This window comes from Rana temporaria, chromosome 4, assembly GCF_905171775.1.
Source record: "Rana temporaria chromosome 4, aRanTem1.1, whole genome shotgun sequence".
In the NCBI taxonomy this organism is placed as follows: Eukaryota; Metazoa; Chordata; class Amphibia; order Anura; family Ranidae; genus Rana; species Rana temporaria.
This window is the reverse complement of record NC_053492.1, coordinates 29,175,299-29,199,958: the sequence shown is the minus strand read 5'-3', so window position 1 is coordinate 29,199,958 and position 24,660 is coordinate 29,175,299. Positions and strand designations below refer to the sequence as shown.

Here is a 24,660-nt window from a genome sequence, read left to right as displayed (position 1 = left end):
AAAATATTAATAAAAATGCCATAAAAATACCCCCTATTTTGTAAACGCTATAACTTTTGCGCAAACCAATCAATAAACGCTTATTGCGATTTTTTTTTTATGAAAAATATGTAGAAGAATACGTATCTGCCTAAACTGAGGAAAAAAAATGTTTTTTTATATATTTTTGGGGGATATTTATTACAGCAAAAAGTAAAAAATATTCATTTTTTTCAAAATTGTCGTTCTATTTTTGTTTATAGCGCAAAAAATAAAAAACGCAGAGGTGATCAAATACCACCAAAAGAAAGCTCTATTTGTGGGGAAAAAAAGACGCCAATTTTGTTTGGGAGCCACGTCGCACGACCGCGCAATTGTCTGTTAAAGCGACGCAGTCCCGAATCGCAAAAAGTACTCTGGTCTTTGGGCAGCAATATGGTCCGGGGGGTAAGTGGTTAAAGCGATGCAGTGCGGAATCACAAAAAGTGCTCTGGTCTTTGACCAGCAATATGGTCCGGGTCTTAATTGGTTAAAGGTGGTAAAATAACCTTCAGTATTTTGGTACAGGTGGGCCATTAATTCTGGTATAAAGCTTATATTCTGTGCATGTACAGCTGTTTTACTTTGCTAGGCCTGGTAAAGTGGTAAGTTCCCCTCTTAGGTTGGCGTTTTACGGCTTTCTGTTGTCTAATAGTCTTGTTGTTTCTTTATTGCGTACCAGGGATCTGTGACGTTCCGTGACGTGGCGGCCTGTTTCTCCCCCAAGGAGTGGGGTGCGCTGGAGGACTGGCAGAAGGACCTGTATAAGAACGTGATGCGGGAGATCCACTCGGCAATGGAGGCCATGGGTAAGAAGACATTGAATTTATGGTCATAACCTGGTTTTCATGTGAAATAAAGTTTCCTACATTCAGCCATTTTTGGTGTCCGTAGTTGCACCTTTGGTGGGGTGTAAGTATAAAGTGGTTGTAAAGGCAGAAGGTGTTTTATTTGACTGCATTCTCTGCTTGAAGAACCCCCCCCCCCTAAATACATACCCGAGCCTGGCCTCAATCCAGCGATGATGTGCATGAGAGCCAAAGCTCTCTCCGTCCTCCACTGGCTCAGATGCAGCAGGAGTCATTGGCCTGCTGTCGTTTAGAGCCAGTGAGGAGGGAGCGATTTGACTGAGCCCCGCTCTTTGTGTCTTATGGAACAAGGGGGCACTCAATAGGGGGAGGGAACCAGGAGCACTGACGGGGGACCTAAGAAGTGGAGGATCGGGGCTACTCTGTGCAAAACCATTATACAGAGCAAGTATAGCATGTTTTTTTAATATATATATATATATATATATATATCCAAAAAAAAAGTAACATATTTATTGGGGTATTGCGCGCTCCGGCGTATAGCGCGCACCACTAAAGTGGACCCGCATTCCTGTGAAAAAAGATTTTAGTACTTAGTTTTGGTGTCTTGCGCGGCGTCCATCGGCGGCCTCGTCGGGTCCGGCGTCCGTCTGCGGCTTCGGTGGTGTCCTCGTCGGGTCCGGCGTCCTTCTGCGGTGTCCTCCCCGCTCGATCTCTGCTTCCCGCGCTGAGTTTGAACTACTACGCCGGCGTATACCGAGCGCAGTACACTCGTGTATAGTCGGGCAGGCTCCTCTCACGGTCACGTCCTGTGCGTCCTGTACGTCCAGGACGTGACTGCGAGAAGAGCCGAGCCTGCCCGACTATACATGAGTGTACTGTGCTCGGTATATGCCGGTGCAGTAGTTCAAACTCGGTGCGGGTATCGGCGTATATCGCGCACCCACGATTTTGCCCTGAATTTCAGGGCAAAAAAGTGTGCGGTATACGCCGATAAATACGGTATTTATTTTTAGTCCACGACCACAGCCGTACTATACCTGTTAACCACTTAAGACCCGGACCTTTATGCAGGTAAAGGACCTGGTCAGTTTTTGCAATTCGGCACTGCGTCGCTTTAACTGACAATTGCGCGGTCGTGCGATGTGGCTCCCAAACAAAATTGGCATCCTTCTTTTTTTCCCACAAATAGAGCTTTCTTTTGGTGGTATTTGATCACCTCTGCGTTTTTCTCTTTCGTTCATAGACGGACACAGCATCCTTTGACCTTAGGGTTATGTTCCTCCTACCAGGAGATTTTAGGCAGAATTCTTACAGCACCCAAGGTGTTAAAACTTTCCTTCATGCCGCTCCTCCCAGGGGGCGTGGCTCCCCCAGGCATAACCCACACCCTGCTTCAGCAGCTTCAGTTTGTTTCTGCCTAACCGTCAGGAGAGTCAGGCTCTCTCTGGAGTCCTGGACTCTGGAGTTTTTTCTTGCAAATTTTTTTGCATTTTGCGAGTTTTTTCTCGCTTTTTTATTTTATTTTTATTTTGAATCCTGCGATTCTTCTATCAACAGCCGACTGGGTGACAGGCTGGGTCCTCGACCCTTGTAGTCCCCCCAGGTTCGGCCTTCGAGCGTGTGCCGGCCCTCAGCTCCGCTTTGGGACGTCCACGACAGGCCCCATTGCTCCAGGGGCGGCCGGGGAACTTCGGTTCTAGGGCACACATATGACCGGTCTCTATGGCCTTGTCACAGTGTGTCTGGCTGACAGCCATGCCGTTCGCGGACGTTGGTTCTGTCTGGGATACCTCCAGCCGGGTAGTCGCAGGACAGGTAAGTAGTGGCCCCTTACTCAGGTAAGTGGTCTGGCTGGAATGTTTTCCCTTGGGAGGTCGACTGAGGGTTTTCCCCTGCTTTCCTCTCTCCCTGATTCCTCTCCCTCCTTCCCCCTTTGGGTGACGGCTGTGCAGGGGGTTTTTTCCCTGGGGCTTATATTTTTTTCACTCGGGTATGGCTGGGGCTGTTCTGTGTCACTGCAGGGGACTGTGGTGGACATTCTGGGCATTTTTGTGTGTGCTGTGTACTGTTTTGGTGTACTGTCATTTTTGGGTACACTGTCTTTTTAAAACTGCGCAACGGCGGCCATTTTGCCGGAGCCGCGCTTGTATTATTCGGCGGCCATTTTCTTGTGGCCGGCGCCGTTTTCAGCACTAGTTCGGCCTCTAGTGGCCGTTTCGGCGGGGAAAAAAGACCGCGAATCATCTGAGGGGACAGACGCAGCGCTGCAGCTTCTCCTCAGCACACACTTGTCCTTCACAGACCGCGCTGTACCAGAGGGTGGTGAGTCTCAGGGGGCCCCATACTGTGCTCTAGCGGCCGGGAGGTGACCTGTGGGGGACTTTTTTCCTGCCATTGGCAGTGGGGGTGACACGGCAGCTGCAATATGGAGCCTGAATCAGGCCCCTCATTCCTCACAATGCCGGAATTAACCCTTAGCGCCCCTCCCCCTGCCACATCTGTTGAATCGGTGTCGGCTGTCCTGGAGTCTTTTCTCACCAGGTTTGAAGCTGCCAGTGCTTGGTTGGGGGGTAAAAAGCGCCCCCCCCCCGGAGGCTGTTTCTGGGGATATCTCTGACGCAGAATCTGATAACGCTGTTGCTGCTTCTGGTTCTGTCATGTCAGAGGATGCGGGCTTAACCCACATGGACAGCGAGGATGACTCTGCTGCGGAGTCTGCTGACAAGGAATTTGTTGGAGCTCTTATAACTGCGGTACGTGAGACTCTTCATTTAGAGGATGTGGCGGAGACACCAGCGGTGTCAGTCCCTTTTGGATTCCGCAAACCACCGCGTACCGCTAAGGTATTCCCTTGTGTTCCTTATTTGGACAATTTGTTGTATAAGGAATGGGATACACCGCAAAAGGCTTTTACTGTTCCTAAAAGCTTTGCTAACCGTTACCCCCTGGAGGAGGACTTTTTAAAAAAGTGGGTCACTCCTCCGTCGGTGGACCCTCCTGTGTCCAGACTGAGTAAGGCTACTACGTTGCCTGTGGAGGGGGCTCCTGCTTTCAAGGACCCCGCTGATAGGAGAGTGGAGGCCGTGGCCCGCTCCCTGTTCTCGGTGGTGGGTTCGGCGGTAAGGCCGGCTCTGGCCGGCGCCCTGGTTGCTCAGACGCTAACTGAAAGGGCGAAGCTCCTGCTGCAGGATCTGGAGGTCCAGGGTGCTTCCGAGTCCTCTAGGGACCTGGCTGAGCAGTTGATTCAGGGTCAGAAGTTTCTCTGTGAGGCGGCTATGGATTCGATTCCTTTGCTTTCCAGGGCTTCTGTCTACGCAGTGGTTCTGCGCCGCCTTATATGGCTGAAGTGCTGGTCGGCTGACCAGTCCTCGAAAAAGGCCTTGGTGGATTTGCCCTTTAAGGGCGGACGGCTCTTTGGGGCATCCCTGGATGACATCATTAAGGATGCCACTGGAGGCAAGAGCACCTTGCTCCCTCAGTCGGGGAAGGGTAAGGAACCTCGCCGCAAGCAAGGTCCTACTTTTACTACCCCTAAGCGTTTTTTTCGTGCGCCCAGCGCGGCTGGAAAAGGTCCGCAGGGGGCAAAAGCCCCTGCTGCCGGGCGTAAGCGCCCCTGGTTTAACAAACCAAACAAGCCTGCGGAAAAGCCTGCTTCCGCATGAAGGTCTGCCCCCGCCCGGGTCTCGGGTGGGGGGACGGCTTCACGACTTCGCGGATCGGTGGAACTCTCTTCTGACCGACCGTTGGGTTTGCGAGGTGGTCACCTCGGGGTACAAGATAGAGTTCCTCTCTTGTCCCCCAAACAGATTTTTTCCATCCAACCTCCAGCTTCCTCCGGATCGTCGGCTAGCCCTGTCCGGGGCTGTCCAGGATCTTCTGGACAGAGGGGTGGTTGTGCCGGTTCCCTCGCTGGAACGGTTTCGGGGGTTCTACTCCAATCTGTTCGTGGTTCCCAAGAAGGGAGGGGTTCGCCCTGTCCTGGACCTAAAGGCCCTCAACTCCTTTGTCAAGGTGCAGCGATTCAGGATGGAGTCGGTCCGTTCTATCATAGCGGCCCTCCACCAGGGGGACTTCATGGCGTCCTTGGACATCATGGACGCATACCTGCATGTCCCCGTTTGCACAAGCCACCAAAGGTATCTGCGTTTTGCGATCGGGGAGGACCACTATCAATTCGTGGCCCTCCCGTTCGGGCTGGCGTCGGCACCACGAGTGTTCACCAAGGTGCTCGCCCCGATCCTGGCCTTGCTAAGGCAGCGAGGGATCGCTATCGTGGGATACCTGGACGACCTTCTCCTGAGAGCTTCTTCAAGCTCAGAGTTAGAGGAGGACGTGTCCATCACATGTCGGACTCTGCAGGAGTTCGGCTGGCTTCTGAATCTCAAAAAATCAGTGTTGGTTCCGTCCCAGAGGCTGGAACACCTGGGGCTGGTTTTGGATTCGGGGGAGGCAAAAGTGTTCCTCCCATCGGAAAAACTGCGGACCCTGCAATCTGCAGTGAGACAGTTGTCGACCCAGAAGTGGTCGTCTCTTCGCTTCTGCATGCGGGTTCTGGGTCTGATGGTGGCCTCCTTCGAGGCGGTTCCGTATGCCCAATTCCACACCAGGGTACTACAGAAGGAGATTCTGTCACGATGGGACAGGGTCCCATCTTCTCTGGATCGCCAGATTCGGTTGAGCCAAGTCTTCCCTGGCATGGTGGCTGACGTCTCCGGTTCTTCGGTCCGGGAAGTCTTTTCTTCCGTGCCGCTGGACAGTGGTCACGACGGATGCCAGCCTCTTCGGCTGGGGGGGGCGTCTGGGGCACCCAGTCAGCCCAGGGGCGTTGGACTCAGGAGGAGTCCCGCCTGCCGATCAATATCCTGGAGCTCCGAGCGATCAAGCTGTGCCTTGTCAGGTGGTCCCTGGAGCTGCAGGGCCGTCCTGTCAGGATCCAGTCCGACAACGCCACGGCCGTGGCGTACGTCAATCATCAGGGCGGCACAAGGAGCTCGGCCGCGGCGACGGAGGTCGCTCACATACTTCGGTGGGCCGAAAGGTCCGTTCCGGCCCTGTCAGCGGTATACATTCCGGGAGTTCTGAATTGGCAAGCCGACTTCCTAAGTCGCACGACTCTGGATCAAGGGGAGTGGTCTCTCCACCCGGAGGTTTTTCAGATCCTGTGTCAAAAATGGGGCACTCCAGACGTGGACCTTCTGGCGTCCCGTCTCAATCGGAAGGTACCACGGTTTGTGGCCAGGTCAAGGGACCCGTGGGCAGACGCGTCAGACGCGTTAGTGGCTCCCTGGGGTCAATATCACCTGATTTACGCCTTCCCTCCTCTAAGGCTCCTACCCCGCCTGCTGCGCAGGGTGGAAGCCGAAGGGATTCCAACGATCCTGATCGCCCCAGATTGGCCGCGTCGCTCTTGGTACGCGGACCTGGTACGTCTGGTGGCAGACGCCCCCCTGGCGCCTGCCTCTGAGGGAAGATCTCCTGTCTCAGGGCCCGATCTTCCATCCTGCTTTACGGTCACTGGCTTTAACGGCGTGGCTGTTGAGAACCAGGTACTGAAGGACCGGGGCCTGTCGGGCCCGGTAATCTCTACCATGATATGTGCACGGAAGTCCACTCCTCGAAAAATGTATCATCGTACATGGAAAGCATACATCTCTATGTGTGAGGAGATGAAGTGGCACCCCCGTACTTACGCGGTGTCCCGGATCCTGCTGTTCCTACAGCGGGGAGTGGACCAGGCTCTTGCCTTGAGCACGATCAAGAGTCAGATTTCTGCTCTGGCTGTTTATTTTCAGCGTCCCGTGGCAGCGCACTCTTTGGTTCGCACGTTTGTGCAGGGGGTCCGGCATGTGGCCCCCCCGGTGCGCCCTCCGCTACCTTCTTGGGACTTGAACTTGGTCCTCTCGGCGCTTCAGCGTGCCCCCTTTGAGGACATTCGGGAGATCCCCTTGCTGACTTTGTCGCAGAAGGTGGTCTTTCTGGTAGCTATTACCTCTATCAGACGAGTGTCTGAGCTGGCGGCCTTGTCTTGCAAGGCCCCCTACTTGGTCATCCATCAGGATAAGGCGGTGCTGCGCCTGCGACCTTCTTTTCTTCCGAAGGTCGTTTCGGCCTTTCACATTAACGAGGACATTGTTGTTCCATCATTATGTCCTCAGCCGAAGAACCCGAAGGAAGCCGTTTTACATTCTCTGGATGTGGTTCGGGCCCTTCGAGTTTACTTGTCGGCAACAGCTCCGTTCCGGAAGTCGGACTCGGTGTTCGTGTCTGTGTCCGGTCCCAGTAAGGGCCTGGCAGTCTCGTCGGCCACCATTTCCAGGTGGATCCGACAGGTTGTGCTTCAGGCCTACGCCCTGAAGGGGCGGGCGCCTCCCTTTCGGGTCACGGCGCATTCGACCAGGGCGATTGGAGCCTCCTGGGCTTTCCGACACCAAGCCTCTGTGTTACAGGTGTGTAAGGCTGCGACCTGGTCGTCGGTCCACACTTTTTCAAAATTTTATAAGGTGGATGTGAGTGCATCTTCTGATGCCTCATTCGGCCGCAGGGTGTTACAGGCGGCAGTTTAAGGTTGGAGTTCCTCCGTTGAGTAACTCCGGTTTTGTTTGGGGTGTAACCTGTTGTTTGCTGTGTTATTTTCCCACCCCTCGTTTTTTTGACACTGCTTGGGGACGTCCCTAAGGTCAAAGGATGCTGTGTCCGTCTATGAACGAAAGAGAAAAAAGGATTTTTGTACTCACCGTAAAATCCATTTCTCTGAGTTCATAGACGGACACAGCACCCACCCCTCCTTGGTTTGTACTGCTTGTTACGAACTGAAGCTGCTGAAGCAGGGTGTGGGTTATGCCTGGGGGAGCCACGCCCCCTGGGAGGAGCGGCATGAAGGAAAGTTTTAACACCTTGGGTGCTGTAAGAATTCTGCCTAAAATCTCCTGGTAGGAGGAACATAACCCTAAGGTCAAAGGATGCTGTGTCCGTCTATGAACTCAGAGAAATGGATTTTACGGTGAGTACAAAAATCCTTTTTTTTTATTATTTTTTTTGCGCTATAAACAAAAATAGAGCGACAATTTTGGAAAAAAAAATCAATTTTTTTTTTGCTATAATAAATATCCCTCAAAAAAGATATAAAAAAACATTTTTTTTCTCAGTTTAGGCCGATACGTATTCTTTTACCTATTTTTGGTAAAAAAAATTGCAATAAGTGTTTATCGATTTGGTTTGCGTAAAATTTATACCGTTTGCAAAATAGGAGATAGTTTTATTGCATTTTTATAAATATTTTTTTTTACTACGATCAGCAAATTTTTTTTTTTCGTGACCGACATTATGGCGGACACATCGGACAATTTTGGGACCATTGTCATTTTCACAGCAAAAAATGCATTGATTACTGTGAAAATGACAATTGCAGTTTGGGAGTTAACCACTAGGGGGTGCTGAAGGGGTTAAGTGTGACCTCATATGTGTTTCTAACTGTAGGGGGCGGGGCGGGGCTGGATGTGTGACGTCATTGATCGTGTTTCCCTATAACGGGGAACACGCGATCAATGACAGTGCCACAGTGGAGACCGGGGAAGCTGTGTTTACACACACCTCTCCCCGTTCTTCAGCTCCGGAGGACCGATCGCGGGACACCGGCGGCGATCGGGTCCCGCGACCCACGGCTGGGCACTTAAAAAAGGACGTACCTTTACGTGCTTGTGCCCAGCCGTGCCATTCTGCCGACGTATATCTGCAGGAGGCGGTGGTTAAAGTGGATGTAAACTCGCTCTCAAATTAGCGGACCTCCAGCTGTTGCAAAACTACAAGGCCCATCATGCCTCTGGGCGTCATGCTTGTGGCTGTCGGAGCCTTGCTATGCCTCATGGGACTTGTAGTTCTGCAATAGCTTGAGGTCCGCTAATTGCATATCCCTGATGTAGTGGATGCATCGTCTCAGGAATAATGTAAGAAATGAGGACGGTTCCCTGTAAACATGAGCGTTTTCTTCCTCTCTTATGTGATTTATATTGCTGTTGGATTTCAAATGTCTAATTCTTCAGAATGTTTGTCTTGTTTCCAGGTTACAAAATTGTGAATGCGGATGTTCTATTGAAGATTAAGGATGAAGAGTGTGCGAAGAAGAGCAGCCTGATTAATGAGAAGAAGAAGTCCGCTCCAGGTGAGGATTTCCCCAGTCACCCCGCCGGCACTTCATACCTCCGACACTCACACTGCCTATCTGGCCTCGGGGTCACCTCCGTGATCTGTGTTTGCTCCTGACAATTGCCCTAAAACAGACCAGCTTTATCTCACATCTCTGTTATCCATTCCACAGGTTAGTAATTCTCCTTGTCTGTTTTTTTGCAGCCTCCAGCAGAAGCATCAGCCCTGACATCTTACTTAGGATAAAGCACGACGAGGTGCCGGATTGGAGGGACATGGAGGAGGAGGCGGAGAAAGAGGAGGAGCTGGACACCTCCAATTCCAGTGAGTGACCGCCATTGGGGCAGATTTTTTATTTCTTTTATTTCCTTTTTGTTCATAGTTCTGTATAGAGTTGGGAAAGATAAAATCATCTTCCTAATAGCAAAATAAATGGCATTTACTGTATATCCAAAGAAGTAGAAAAGACACATAACATTTACTGTATATCCATCACATACATTTTTGGGAGGGTAGGTTCCCTTTATTAGGGCACTTTTGTTTTACAGTGGAACCTTGGATTATGAGCATAATCCGTTCCAGGAAAATGCTTGTAATCCAAAGCACTCGCATATCAAAGCGAGTTTCCCCATAGAAGTCAATGGAAACGAAAATAATTTGTTCCACATTGACTTCTATGGCATGCAATACCGCATGTGGCCAGAGGTGGTGGGGGAGCGGCGGAGAGACTCAAATACTGGAGATCGTTGAAACCCCCAGAAAGGCTCAGAGCCACTCGAAGCTAAGTATTCCTGAGTATTTCCGATTGGCTCCGGTGCCCCCGCACCACTGGCCAAATGCGGCACTGCACACCGAAGAGGCTTGAATCCTGCTTGTTTTGAGAGACAACACTCACAAACCGAGACAGGATTTGAAAAAAAAACATTGCTCGTATTGCGAAACGCTCGCTAACAGCGTTACTCGCAATCCGAGGTTCCATTGTATTTATTAAGAGCTTCTAGTTTGCGACTACAGCACCCTTTCGTTTCTGTAACCTTTAACCAATCAGTGTGGCTGGTATCTGTTGAGGATATCTCTCCTGTTTTCTTGACCTTAAGTTCACAGAGTTTTTCTGTCGTGTTTTGCGTTTTTTGAACATGCATTTTTGATGCGTTTTTTGTGTGAGGGGTAAGGAAAGGTAGGAAAGTATGACAGTTCTGTTCTTGGAGTGCAACTTTACACTCTCTGGCACTTAAGTCACATCAGAGTCACATCAACGTAGTACAATGACATCCTGTTACACTTGGTTTACACCTTTGGGAGTTCTTTAGTATGTTTTGCAGTATAGCACTATAGTCTATTTCGATATTGGGTTTTTTATGGATCAGGTTCACACCTGTGCATTTTGAGCTGGTGTGTTTTTTTTTGGAAAGGTTTGGGGACTTTTTTTTTTTCCCTGTAGCAGATTGTGTTTTGCATGTTGTTGTTGTTATTATTATTATTATACAGGATTTATATAGCGCCAACAGTTTGCGCAGCGCTTTACAACATCAGGGAAGACAGTACAGTCACAATACAATTCAATACAGGAGGGATCAGAGGGCCCTGCTCATTAGAGTTTACAGTCAGAAGGGGGGGGGGGGGGGGGCAAGTGGAACAAAGGGTAGTAGCTTTGGGGGGATGATCAGATGGACAAAATGAAAATACAGTTGTTAGGTGTGGGTAGGATAGGCTTCTCTGAAGAGGAGGGTTTTCAGGGATCCTCTAAAAGCCAGTAGAGAAGAAGATAAACGGACAGATTGGGGTAAGGAGTTCCATAGGCCTGGAGAGGCTCTGGAAAAGTCCTGGAGACGAGCATGGGAGCAGGTGATTAGAGAGCAGGAGGTCTTGAGAAGAACAAAGAGAACGATTAGGTTGGTATGTAATAGACTTTAATGGACTCTCCTCAAAAACGCAAGTGTTTCATGTTTTTTTTTTTTTGGGTCCAATAGTAAAGTATGACAGTTCTGTTCAAAGAGTGCGACTTTGATGTGAGTTTACACTCTGGAAATCAAATCGCATACAAGTAGTGCAGGGACCTTTGTGTGTCCAAAGTTGCGTGTTAGGGTTAAAGCGGAGTTCAACCCAAAAATTGAACTTCCTCTTTTAAGTGCTGGTGACCCCCTGACATGCCACAATTGGCATGTCATTTTTTGGGGGGGAACGGGTACGCTGTTTTTACAGGCAGCCAGCTCCCACTTCCTCCCTTGGCGCAGTCACAATGCCGGCGCCCCAGAGAGGAGGAGGAGACAAGTGGGGCTTTGTACACCCGCATCGCTGGAACCTGGGACCTGGGACAGGTGAGTGTCCTATTAATAAAAGTCAGCAGTTACACTTTTTGTAGCTGCTAACTTTTATATTGGTGGAACTCCGCTTTAACAAAGAAGGAAAAAAAGCCAAATCTATCGGCAGAATCAAAAATATCATTTTATTTTTCGTCCATTGAGGAGCACAGGAAATCTGAACCTTTGAGTTATACTGCCAGTTTCAGGAGGATTGGAAATTGGTTGGCAAACAAACTGCACCCTATCCCAGGCTAACCAATCTCACTTTCAGCGTGCCTCAGTTTTTGGTTCTAGTTTCTTGGGACAATGAATATATTTTAGTAACACAAGCTTTTTTTTTTTTTTGCACCTTTTTTGCTTTGGTGAAAACTTTTTTCTTCATTGATGCTGGAGATGGTTTCGTTAAATCGGAGGTCCGCCCACCGCTGCTAAAATGAAAAGCCAGCAGTTACACATACTGCAGCGACTGGCTTTTAATAGGACACTTACCTGTCCTGGAGTACAGCAATGTCGGCGCCGCAGCTGATGTTTCCATCAGCTGTCAGGTGCATGCCGCCGCATTTGTAGGTAAGGGAACCTGGGAGTGTAGCCTTACGCCAGGAACCCTACTGCGCATGCACGAGGCTCTGCTCCTCTCTCCTTCTGGCCCGGCGACAGGGGAGGAGGGAGCCGAGCGGTCAGCCGAGTGGTGACGTCAATATCTGCGCCTGTGTCTTCCAGAAGTGGGAACAGGATACCTGTTAGACAGGTATCCTATCCCACCCCACCCCACCCCACCCCCCCCTCCACCGAAAGGTGCCAATTGTGGCACCGGAGGGGGAGAGGAGACAATTGGTTAGAAGTTACACTTTTGGGTGGAACTCCGCTTTAATAGCAATTATGTGGCAAAGTCGTCCTTAGCCTGCCTTATCACCACCCCCCAGACCAGGCCTTTTCTGGCCCCTTTTTGTGTAAATGTAACAATCAGTGTTTTTTGTTGGAAATTATTTTGATGTCAGGTCATTGCTTCCGGGTTACCATATCACAGAACCGAACAAAGCTGATCCGGTCTTTTTTGGCTCTGTGGACAGCCTGCTGAAGCACCGCTAGGATTGCTTTTACAAAAGAGCCAACTGTCGGCTCTAAAAATCTGTCTCGGTATAACCACCTGAAGGCCAGAGACGTAGCAGGTATGTGACTGTTCAGCAAGTGGATAAAGTACCTTGCTAGACAGGACACCGTGGAGATGGCCTAAAAGTGATCTTCGAGCTCTGGGTTCAAGGTGAGACACTTTTAAAGCAAAGTTATCTATCGCATGCTTTCCAAGTCCAGAGCCATTGGCATTTTCGTCACTTGCTGGTCTCATGGCTGTGATTGGCTCTTTACCCTGATCTGTGATCAGCTGTGTCCGAAGGATACAGTGATCACAGATCACTGCTGATGTGCAATGCAGGGGGTGCGCAAGAGGCACAATCATTGGAGAATGTCATATGACACCCTCCTGGCAATGCGTGACCGCACTGTGTAGCTGTCATTCGGCTATAGCGCGGTCGTGAAGAGGTTAAAGTGGGAATCGGCACTCCCATGAGGGTCTGTGTTTGAGATTTACTGTGGTAGAGTGGGCATAATGTGAACTCTGGTGGTGATGATAACCTTGGGATTCATTGTCTGTGTCCTTCAGGCTGTCATTATACATTTTTACCTGCAGGTATCCCCGTGTTCGATCACGATCTTTCCATGTGGATATTCAAGGAGAGTCCAGACATCAGTCTTCCAGAAGATGAGAGAGACCAGCCGCTGCCTGCTGATACCGCTCCATGTACAGGTACCAATTTAAAGTTGTAAAGGTAGAATTCTATGTGAACCTCCCCCTGCCCCCTTATACTTACCTGAGCTTTTCTCTCGATCCAGGGCTGTGCTCTCTCCTCTCAGGGCAAATTAATAGCAGTGGAAGCCATTGGCTCCTGCTGCTTTCAATCAAATGATTTAATTGACAAGCGGGTGGGGCCAAGTTGCACTGTCTGTGTCAATGGATAAAGACGGCACAGCTTGGGATCATGCCCGCAGGTGCGCCACCATAGGAAGTGGCTTTCTATGGTGGCACACGGAGAAGAGGAGGAGCCATGGGTGCTGACGAGGGACCCAAGAAGAAGAGGATCGGGGGTGCTCTGTGAAAAAACAGAGCAGAGCAGATAAGTAGAACATGTTTGTTATTTTTTAATTAACTTTGAAGCGGAGCTCCACCCAAAAGGGGAAGCGCCGCTTCGTCGCGCCCTCCACTGCCACAGTTGGCATTTCCAAAGTCGCATGACAAGTTGAACTGTGAATGGAGTCTTAAAGGGGTTTTAAATTCTCGTGTTTTTTTTTCACCTTATGGTGAAAAAACTTCTGACACTGACCTCGCCCCCCGTTTTACTCACCTGAGCCCTTCGTTTTCTTGGCGGAGACGCGCTCTTCCTCTCTGCCCGGGGTTCTCTTCTCTTGATTAGATGGATTGATAGTGCAGCCATTGGCTCCCGCTGCTGTCAATCAAATCCAATGAAGTGGGCGCCGGGGGGCTGGGTCAAGTCCAGCTGTTTTTTTGTGTCTATGAACGCAAAAGCTGGACTCGGTAGCACGCCCGAAAGGTAACCCCCAGGAAAAGCGCTCCTCCCAGGGGGTTTACTGATGCAAGGAGGAGCTGCCGGGGGACCCCAGAAGAGGAGGATTAGGGCCACATTGTGCAAAACTAACTGCACAGTGGAGGGAATTACGATATGGATGTATGTTTGCGTTTAAAAAAAAAAAAGGTTTACCTACTCTGAAGTGTTCCTATTCCTCCTGTTGTATCCTATAACTGTCAGGGCACTGAATTTCCAGCATCCACTACAAACAGAAAATAAATCCAGTTCTCGGTGTAGTGAAATGATGAAGAAAATTGTTCATTGAAAGGTCTTGTTTTTATCTTCTGCAGTTGACGGGATGTCCATATCACACTCTGCTCCCTCAGCCTTTAAGGGACCATTACCGGAGATCTCCACCCTGCGTCGTCCTATTTGCCCAGAGCTCCCCCGCCCAGGTAAGCGGAAGAGACGCCCGCCCCAGCGAAGGACCAGCGAGCAGCAGCCGGAATCAGACGACGATGAAGAGAAACCAAACCACCGCCTCCCTAGCCGTAACCTACCATCACTGGCTGTAGCGGAGGAGAGGAAGGATTGGACAGTGCAGAAGCGGATGTATCAGTGCGACCTGTGCGAGAGGACCTTCAATGACCTCTGTAATCTGCAGGAAATGGTCCACTCCTGCCCGCAGTGCGGTGGCTCCCTGAACCCTCTACTCGGCCAGCTGGCTGACACCGAAACGGGTAATTCCCAGACGCTGGACTTCTCCGAGCCTGGCTCGGACACCGGCTTGCCCCACTTTATGCAAGGACCGGTGGGGTGAGGTGTCGGATCATAGTGCCGCCTCCACACTGGATAATTTATTTGATTCCTTATCCTCCACAAAAAATAGGGGGGTACCTTTTACATGTCTTCCTGGTACAGGAGAGGAAAATTCCCATCTATAGGTTACTGGAAACCCCCAGACCGCAAGAGCAATACAGCCTCAGTTTATGGGACGGCAGTGCTTCCTCCCACTGTTACTGGTTCCACCCTATTGTTACTGGTTCCACCCTATTGTTACTGGTTCCACCCTATTGTTACTGGTTCCACCCTATTGTTACTGGTTCCACCCTATTGTTACTGGTGCCACCCTATTGTTACTGGTGCCACCCCACTGTTACTGGTGCCACTCCGCTTTCACTAGTTACACTTCTCCCTTTCTGGTTCCTCCCACTGTTGCTGGTTCCATCCCACCCTTACTGCTATCACCCCACCTTTACTGGTTCTACCCCAGCTTTACTGATTCCACTGCATCTTTCACTGGTACCACCTCACCCTTACTCATTCCACTCAACATTACTGATTCCACCCCACTATTACTGGTACCACCCCACCCTTACTGGTTTTACCCCCCACCCTTACTATTACTACCCCTCTGCTGTGCACCACTAGCTCTGCTGTATGTGTATCCCTTGCACAGTGGTCAGCGCTCTTCCAGTTTGGCACTAGACACATGAACGTTTTAGAGTTTCTTTGACGATTGTCATGCTGCACTGAATGCTTCTGCTTCCACTTTCTGCACACCGTACATTAATATTGATGCTTTTTGGAGGGCTCTGGTTGAGTATGTGTAAATTTCAAGCTGAACTTCTGGCAGAATTTTTCAAGCATTTTTTTTAAGTGACATTGCTCAGCAAATATGGTCTTATTCAATACCGGGCATTTTCACCCCCTTCCTGCCCAGGCCAATTTTCAGTTTGCAGCGATGTCGCCCTTTGACAATTGCGCAATCATGCAACGCTATACCCATATGAATTTTTTTATTTATTATTTGGTGGTATTTGATCACCTCTGCGGTTTTTATTTTTTGCACTATAAACAAAAGAAGAGCGGCGACAAGTTTGAAAATAACACAATATTTTTTACTTTTTGCTATAATAAGTATCCTAATTAAAAAATTATAATAATAATAATTTTCCTCAGTTTAGGCCGATACGTATTCTACATATTTTTGGTAAAAAAGTGTATATTGATTGGCAAAAGTTATTGCGTCTACAAAATAGGGGATAGATTTATGGCATTTGTTTTACTACTAAAGACGGCGATCTGCGATTATTTTTTTTTTATTTTTTTATTATGACATTGCAGCGGACATAACGGACACTTTTTTGACACTATTTTGGGACCGTTCACATTTATACAGCGATCAGTGCTATAAAAAAGGAACTGATTACTGTAGAAATGTCACTGGCAGGGAAGGGGTTAACACTAGGGGGCGATCAAGGGGTTAAATGTGTAGGGGGGAGGGGACTCACAAGGGGAGGAGACTGGTCGGTGTTCCTCTGTACTGGGAACACACCATCACTCTCCTCTCACCTGACAGGACGTGGATCTGTGTTAAAAAGGGGGGAGAACGGGTAGTGGGACTTTAAATGAAGCACACGGCAGTAAAATAATATATATATTTTTTATATATATTTTTTATTTATATATATATATATATAAATATAATTAATATATAATATATATATATATAATATAATTTTTTACTGCCGTGTGCTTCATTTAAAGTCCCACTACCCGTTCTCCCCAGGGCTGTGGAGTCGGTAGATTAATGTTTTAATGATTAATGTTTTGACTCCTAAATGTCTCGACAATCTAAATTTAGTAGGAGTCGGAACATTGTTTGCCGACTCCAGGTACCCAAAATTTCCTCCGACTCCTCGACACCGACTCTGACTCCACAGCCCTGGTTTTCCCCCCCTTCTAACAGATGATAATAGGGATGGAGGAAGTTACCCCTTTGGTTCTAGCCTCATTTAAAGTCCCAAAAACTTTTATTTTCCATTGTATAAACGTGGATCTGTGTGTTTACACACACAGATCCAGGGTCCTGCCCTGTTATCCGGCAATCGCGGGTGCCCGGCGGACATTACGGCCCCCGGGCACGCGCATCGGCTCCCGAGTAACGCGGCGGGCGGACTCGCGCCCCCTAGACGGCCTGGAAGCCCAGCATGGGAGATCCCTCCTGCGGATGTCATATGTATATGGGCAGGATGTGAAGTGGTTAATGACAACAGTGTGGATATTTTAACCACTTCCAGCCCAAGGACGGCGTATGACGTTTGCCCAGGATGAGAGATCCCTCCTGCGGACGTTATTTGACAATGGGCAGAGTATGAAGTGGTTAATCCACTTCTGTAACCCCTTTGAAGTCATTCAAACTAATATGATCAGTGTCCTTATTTTCCTTTTGTAAAGCCGGCCATAGAGGGTTAGAATACTGGCCAGTTCCTGCTGAACCATCTAAGATTCAAATTATATATTGGCGGGCTGAATGCACCAAGTTGTTGCTCAATTTGGGTACAACCAGCCTGTTGGATTTCACATTTTTACATTTAAGCTAGCAATAAACACTGTGTTCTCCCGACGGGTGTGGCTTTCCCTGCCCCCCCAGCTGGTATAACACAATGGCTTGGCGGCAGGGATTGGGGAATAGAGCGATTTATGTTAACGGCAACCCGTGGTTGCAAGAAATACATTTTGCTCCGTCTATGGTCAGCTTAAGACCGGTGGCTGCTGTACCACTTCTTCCCCGGCCACCAGTCTTAAAACATCCCTGCTATAGTTCCCTTTTACCAGCAGCCACATAATTGCATTACCGCTGGCTGCAGTGGAAAAAAACCGGGCATCTCAGACTCTGTCCCCCCCCACTAAGCTGTGACCGGCTATGCAGCGATGTGGGGGATTCAAGCATTGGCAGCAAAACCCGACCGCGTTAACGCCCAATAATGGCTGCAATTTTTATTGTGTAAATTGATTTGTAGTTGTTTCCCGTGGCCTGGAAATGACATCAGAGATTCTGTAATTACTACCCCAGCTCGGGTGTGGCTGCGGTTTCTAATGCACAACGATGGCATCACCTCCTTTTGCAAAGTATTTTACTAATGGAGTGAATTTCTTTCCAGCAACCCATATTGACAAGGGAATCCCTCCCGCCGATCCATTACATTCTCCTGATAGGGGGGCGGGGTAAGCCGTCCCCACCCGGAGAAGACAGTGATTATTGCTAGCGGCTAAACCAGCCACTAACGATTATGTAAAGTCCGGCAGGCTGGTTGTACCCAAGTTGATCGATCAATCAACTTGGGTTCATTCAGCCTGCCCATACGTGGTTCCAATCTCAGCCGGTTTCTGCTGATCCAGCCAAGATTCAAACCGTCTAAGGCCGGCCTCAGAAACTAGGTGGTTTTTAAAAGTAACCCCAAAAATCAAAGTATTTGACAAGTGACCTGCCTGGAGTTCAGCTTTAAAGGACGGCTGCAGACAAGCAACGCAAATGTAAAAAATGTTTTATCGGCCATAAGATTTGTAAAGTAACACGCACGCCCTTGTAATCGCCCCCATCCCTACTATACTATATAGCTACATACAGCGAAGGTGAAACATTTCAGAGCCTTTGCGGCTGCCCCACCTTTTGCCTGCCCATTGAGCCATTAAGACCCCTTTCACACGAAGGATCCAATAAGGTCCACCTGTCCGTTTTTCAGGTGGACCTGATCAGATGGTCCCATTCGCCCCTATGGACCGACAGGTGTAAACGGACTTGTGTCTCCGGTCAGCTAAAAAAGGACAGAAGGGGATCTGTCATCCTCCATCTAGGCGGATCAGAGGTCAGTCTGGTGTAAACGGATAGTGTAGTCTGTTTAGTCCTTACTGCCCATGTCCGCTCTGCAGAAACGAAACGGACACAGATGGCTCGTCCGCCCCGCTCTGTTCAGCACGGACAGATCCCTTGCAGATCTCAACAGAATCCTCCCTGTGTTATAGGGGCCTAATTCCATTTTCCTGGCTCTACTCATACTGCCATGGAAAGCTCCCAGTCACACAAAGCGACAATAGGATGGGCTGCCGATCACATGATCGCTGTGCCAGCCAGTAACACGATCGGCAAACTCAAGGGGCTAGCAAAAATGGGTCAACAACCTCACCTTGCTGGTGACGCTTGCCTTACTCTAAGCCCATCTAGATACCGCCCCTTCTTACCTATAAGCTTACAAAGCAGACCCTCCCACCGCAAGCCTGATTTCTGTTCTCCTTTGTTGCTATAAAGGGCACCGGCGAGGCTGAACATATTTTTTGACGTTTGTAGGACTCTGTAAGTGAAAGGAGTGTTGTGTTTTATAGATTTTCTCTGACTTATCCTTTTAAGTTAACTTGAGTTTGGTAGACAAGCCGTGCCGATTTTGTTTCACAGTAAGGAGAGCAATTCTGCGGCCTCAAAACGTGCCTTAGTGTAAGATCCCAGTCTTCCTGAACTCCTCAGGGGAGGGCAGAAGTGGGCGGAGCCTGTTTGCAATGTCACAGTCTGCTTTGTTCAAAGGTCATCAAGATCACAGTCATTCTTCAGACATAACCATCAAAAGATCTTCCTCTTTCCTGTGGTCTGCAGATGGGATCAAATAAAAGCCCACAGTCTTCCAATGCAGAGTCACAAGTCCGATTACTGCCTGGACTACACGGGTAACATAGGTCATCCATCATACCTGAATACAGGGTTTATTTTCCATGGAAGTCAAGCTGTGGGACTGTTGTGTAGATGATGAAATGCAAGCAAGAATATTTTGGTTGGGCTGCATAGTGCTGAGGTTTGTGAAGCTAAGTGTTCTCTGCATGACTTTGACCTGTTTTGCAGTCCCTGTACAGCAGGGCTGGAGTGAGAGAGGAAGAAGCAGTACGAGATTCCAATCAATTTTGTGTGCTGCAGAGAGATGAACTCGTCATTGCGTTACTTCTCCTTTCACTGTCCAGCCACAGACTACCCAAAATTCTCAATAGGCAACACTTTTTTTTTTCCACCAGTTTAGAGTTAACCAAAAGTGATGGCTTCAGAAATATTCAGCTTACGTTGGCATGCCTAATATGTGTTATACAATCATTCTTTCTGTACGCATACTTGTCTTTTGTGTTTATACGTTCGTGTGTGTGTGTGTGTGGGATGGGGGGTTGTTACTTTTTTTTTGTTATACTTATTTATTTTTTTATGGGCAGGTACTCTTTATGGAGACTTCCAGGGATTTAGATCCCTAATTTCTCCCCTTCACTCCTCCCAAACAGATTTAGGACAAAAAGTCCCCAATCCACTATGTCAAGGGGTTTGACAGCTCTAAACCCAGAAGTGCTCAGAGCTGAGCGCTTCCGGGTTCCCAATCTGCAGAAAAGATCAAGGAACGCCGTCCTGACAACCTTTGTTGTGGTCTTGGCGCCCAGGAGGAGTCAGTACACCCTGGGGGGGCACACAAGGGAGTGTACCTATCACAGATATAGGCTTGTTTTGAGGCCACACATGTGTCTCTGTGCCTGTTATTAGTTAGACAAATAGCCGTCTTGGCTACCCCTAATAAGATGCATCGTATATCGGGCCTATTATGTGTAACGGCTGGTTATTTGTCTGGAACCTGCTGATTTATTTCCCTGCGGGACCTAAAGATTATGTGACCTTATTTTGTCTTCCAAATGCTGCACCCAGAAATGTACAGAAGTAGATAGTTCTGCTGTGTGAGTTTATTCCTGAGGTTTATGCTTTGCCTGGCGTTCTCCCTTTAACATTCTACCTTGTAAGTCATATGACTATGCTGGTTGTCAATTAACAAATGAATTAACAATTAGCTGTGGTTTGATGGATATCCCAACATACTGGAGTGATACGTCATTTTGTGAACTATCCTATATGTCTAGAGCATTGGACTCCAAACTGTGTGGCCTGGGGACCAAATGTGTCCCTTTGTTGGGGCACTATGCCATTCATTGACACCAACAATGGGGCATTATTTCTCCCACTGACGTCAAAGGGGCACAGTTCCTCACAACACCACCAACGATGGGGCACTATACTGACACCAACGATAGGGAACTATTCCTTCCACTGGACGCCGGGATATTTTCAACTCCCATTGGCCCTAGTCAAGGACGGTAAACTGGCCCTTTGTTTAGAAAGTTTGGAGACCCCACTCTCTAGCATGAGCTTGCTGCTGAAACATATGCTGCAAGGTGGCATAAAGGCAGTAAAAGGGGATACCACAAGGTGACAGTACATACCATTGCATCAAAACTCAGCCTTCTCGCCCAAAGAAACCAAGCACCTGGTACACCTAATGTAGTATAGGCTTATCATGTGAGCTCTGTTACCACCCTAGCCCCCCCCATCTTACTATGCAAAGTTGGGGGGCAATAGTCTACAAATTATTTCCAAGGTGTTAAGCAAAAGGGCCCTTTCACCCGAGGTGGATTCGATTCCGATCAGGGGATCAGTGAGCTGATCGGAGCAGGGTGGATGACGGGGTCAGTTTATGCAGAGTGGCTATGGACAAGACCCTACTCGGCTCTATGGGTGTCTGGGCGTAAAAGGAATCCGCTGTCAGTGTACACCTTGGCTGCCTCCGATTTGGTTCACCAAAACGGATGGGGAAGCAGTTCTCAGACCAAGAGGGCACAATTTAGTTTATACCCTCCAGTCCATAGGAATGCACGGACCTTCCGATCAGGGATCGGAGGGCCCCAAAAACTACCTCCCCCTTACTTCTGAGCTCCCTCGTGTGGCCTAAACCCAGGTGAAGACCCAAGAGCATAGTAGATGTTGCATGTCTTTAGAGACTGCAGAGAATATTGTTTTAAGAGCTTGTGTGTATCCAACGTAAATCTGACTGCTTCCTTGTACTTTATGTACGGTAATTTAACAAAAATTTTCAAAAAGTTTGTTGGCAAGAGAAGGTAAATCGGTGGATATGAAATGTCAGAATCGGGATTGCGCCTCCATTTTAGGACAGGGATCCTCAAACTACGGCCCTCCAGGTGTTCGGGAACTATAATTCCCATCATGCCCAGTCATGGCTGTGAATGTGAGAGTTTTACAATGCCTCATGGGACTTGTAGTTCCACAACAGCTGGAGGTGCCGTAGTTTGAGGATCCCTGTTTTGGGGTATTCCCTCCTAATTTTTTTGTCACTGAAAAACCCAACAGAGCTGTTAACCCAAACCCACTTCTGTCCATAAAATAAAAACCTTGTTTAACCGCTCTACCAGAGATTTTTTATTTATTTTTTACTTTTTCAGGCATTTTTTGGTAACACATATAAGATGGGGGTTGCGTCAAGTAAATGGATGTGAAACGGGCCCCGTTCACACTTTGCATAGCGGTAACTCGCTCTCCCACTCGCAGTTTTGTGTGGGCGGTCTTCACGTGATTCCGCGTGTCATTTACTAGTAATGGCTGCGATCAGCGATTACATTTTTATTGTGACTGCGACATTATGGCGGACACATAGGACACTTTTGACTTATTTTTGGGACCATTGTCCTTTTCACAGCGAAAAGTGCTATAAAAATGCACTGATACTGTGAAAATGACAATGGCAGTGAAGGGGTTAACCACTAGGGGGCGCTAAGGGGTTGAGTGTGCCCTAAGGGAGTGATTCTGACTGTAGGGGGGTGTGGCTGTAGTAGTGACGTCACTGATCGTCGTTCCCTATATCAGGGAACAGACGATCAGTGACACTGCCACACAGAAGAACGGGGAAGGTGTGTTTACACTCACCTCTCCCCGTTCAGTTCCTGTGACCCGATCGCGGGACACCGGCGGCGATCGGGTCCGTGGGCGCAGTCACGGCGCTTTGGACCGGGTCGAACGTGACCCACGGCTACGTACAGGTACCTGCCTGTGCCCAGCCGTGCCATTCTGCCGACTTATATGTGCAGGAGGCGGTCCTTAAGTGGTTAAAATTGCGTTCTGACGCGATTACAGCGTGATTCTGTTACACGGCAAAACCGTGCTGTGTTTGGTGTGCCATTTAGAATCAATGGCACCTACATGCACGTTTTGCACCGATTGCAATTTGGAATTGCAGTAATTACGCCCATGATTCTGACTTGCCAAGTTTGAGCAGGTCTTCAAATTGTGTGTACCCGTGAAATGGTAAAAAAAAAAATGGCACCCCAAATTGTCCATAAGCTACAATTTAATTTTTTTTACAGGTGATTCGTTTAGACATAATAGTGTGTAATAATGTGTGTTGCGCTTTCACTGTTTACATACACGAGGGCGCCCTGTGTGCATGTTTGCTTTTTTTGTGTGTGCAGAGAGAAGCGGGTTGCTTTTTAACATTTTTATTTTAATTTATTTTAATATTGTTTTTTTTTTTTTAAACACTTTTTTATATTTTTATCTTTTAACTTTATTGCTTTCACAAAGGGGCAAGCAAGTCCCCTAAGTGATAGCGTTGGCAGGTGAAAGATTCTCTTTATGGAGATAATAGGGGTCTATCCGAACCCTCGAGGTAGATTTACTAAAACTGGAGCACACAGAATCTGGTGCCGCTGTGCATGGCAGCCAATCAGTTTTTAACTTGTTCAATTAAGACTGGCTATAGACAGCGATTTTTTTTTTTTCTTTCCTGCAACCAGTGATCTCTTGATGCGCCCATCAACACTGACTGTGGGGAACCCCTCCTGCGGAGCTATTGTGTTCTCCCAGCAGGGACACCTTCCCCCACCGGGAGAACACAATGGGCCAGATTCATGTAGATCAGCGGATCTTTAGATCCGCTAGATCGACGTGTTTTACGATCCGCCGGTGCAATTTAGCGAGGCTAGTGCAGTATTCATCAAGCACTTACCTCGCAAATTGCACCGTCGGATCGTAACTCCCCCCGGCGGAATGCAAATTCCGCGGCTAGGGGGAGTGTACAATTCAAATCAGGCGCGTTCCCGCGCCGATTTAACTGCGCATGCGCCGCCGGCGAAATATCCCAGTGCGCATGCTCTAAATGACGTCGCTAGGACGTCATTGTTAGCGGCGGGTACGTCAATTGCGGCCATCCGTATTCCCGATCGACTTGCGCAAATGACGTAAAAATTTGAATCTCGGTGCGGGGACGACGGCCATACTTAACATTAGCTACCCCTCATATAGCAGGGGTAGCTATCCGCCGGAAAAAGCCGAACGCAAACAACGTTAAAAAAAAAAAGCGGCGGGCGTACGGACTTGAATCGGCGGTTGTCCTCATTTGCATATGCGACGCGTAAAAAAAAGCGACGACACCTAGCGGCCGGCGGTAGATTGCAGCCTAAGATTCGACTCGTGTAAGTCACTTACACCAGTCGGATCTAAGGGAGATCTATGAGGAACTGATTCTTATGATCCGACCGTGGGATCTCACAGATACGACCGTCGTCTCTCACAGATACGACGGCAGATCAGGAGATCCGCCGTCGTATCTCTTGATGAATCTGGCCCAATGGGTCTGCGGGAGAGATTCCCCCACCAACACAGTAGAGCGATTTTCTATAACAGCCGGCAGCAATAATCGCATGTAAAATCCGTCAGGCTGCCTGTACCCAAATTAATCAATCAAATCAACTTGGGTACATTAAGCCTTGCCCATACATGGTTTGGAATCTTGCTGAAACGGCTGAGATTCAAACCGTCTATGGACAGCTTAAGCTTTGACAATAAAACCTGGAAGCTAATAGGTTTCTGAGCTGCACGCGATTTTACACTCCGCAGTTTTATAAATCTTCCCCCCCCCCCCCCAATGTCTCTCCTGCCCTCGACTCCAGCTAATCAAGCACAGGACTGTCAGCGGGTTTCCCCACATTTTGGTCAGCGGGTTTCCCCTCATTTTAGCCAGGATTCTGACCGCTCCTAACCTGGAAGTGCCCTGAATTGAGCGCTTCCTTGTTCATTGGCCTCAGAATAGGATTAATCCCTGATCTGTTCCTTCTCGCCATCCTGGCAATATTTCCCAGGGTCTCAGGCTTCCTGGAGCA

At 48.7% G+C, this 24,660-nt stretch overlaps 1 protein-coding gene across 1 annotated transcript in view; it reads left to right on the top strand.

The window, feature by feature from the left end:
* LOC120935585 overlaps positions 1 to 24,660 on the top strand; it is an 83,430-nt gene that overhangs the window by 14,517 nt on the left and 44,253 nt on the right. The window contains exons 3-8 of the mRNA XM_040347633.1: positions 701 to 827; positions 8,890 to 8,988; positions 9,177 to 9,296; positions 12,963 to 13,079; positions 14,208 to 14,673; positions 19,289 to 19,418. Of these exons, the coding sequence (XP_040203567.1) occupies positions 701 to 827; positions 8,890 to 8,988; positions 9,177 to 9,296; positions 12,963 to 13,079; positions 14,208 to 14,673; positions 19,289 to 19,418 (1,059 nt within the window). The remainder of the gene's footprint in view (positions 1 to 700; positions 828 to 8,889; positions 8,989 to 9,176; positions 9,297 to 12,962; positions 13,080 to 14,207; positions 14,674 to 19,288; positions 19,419 to 24,660) is intronic.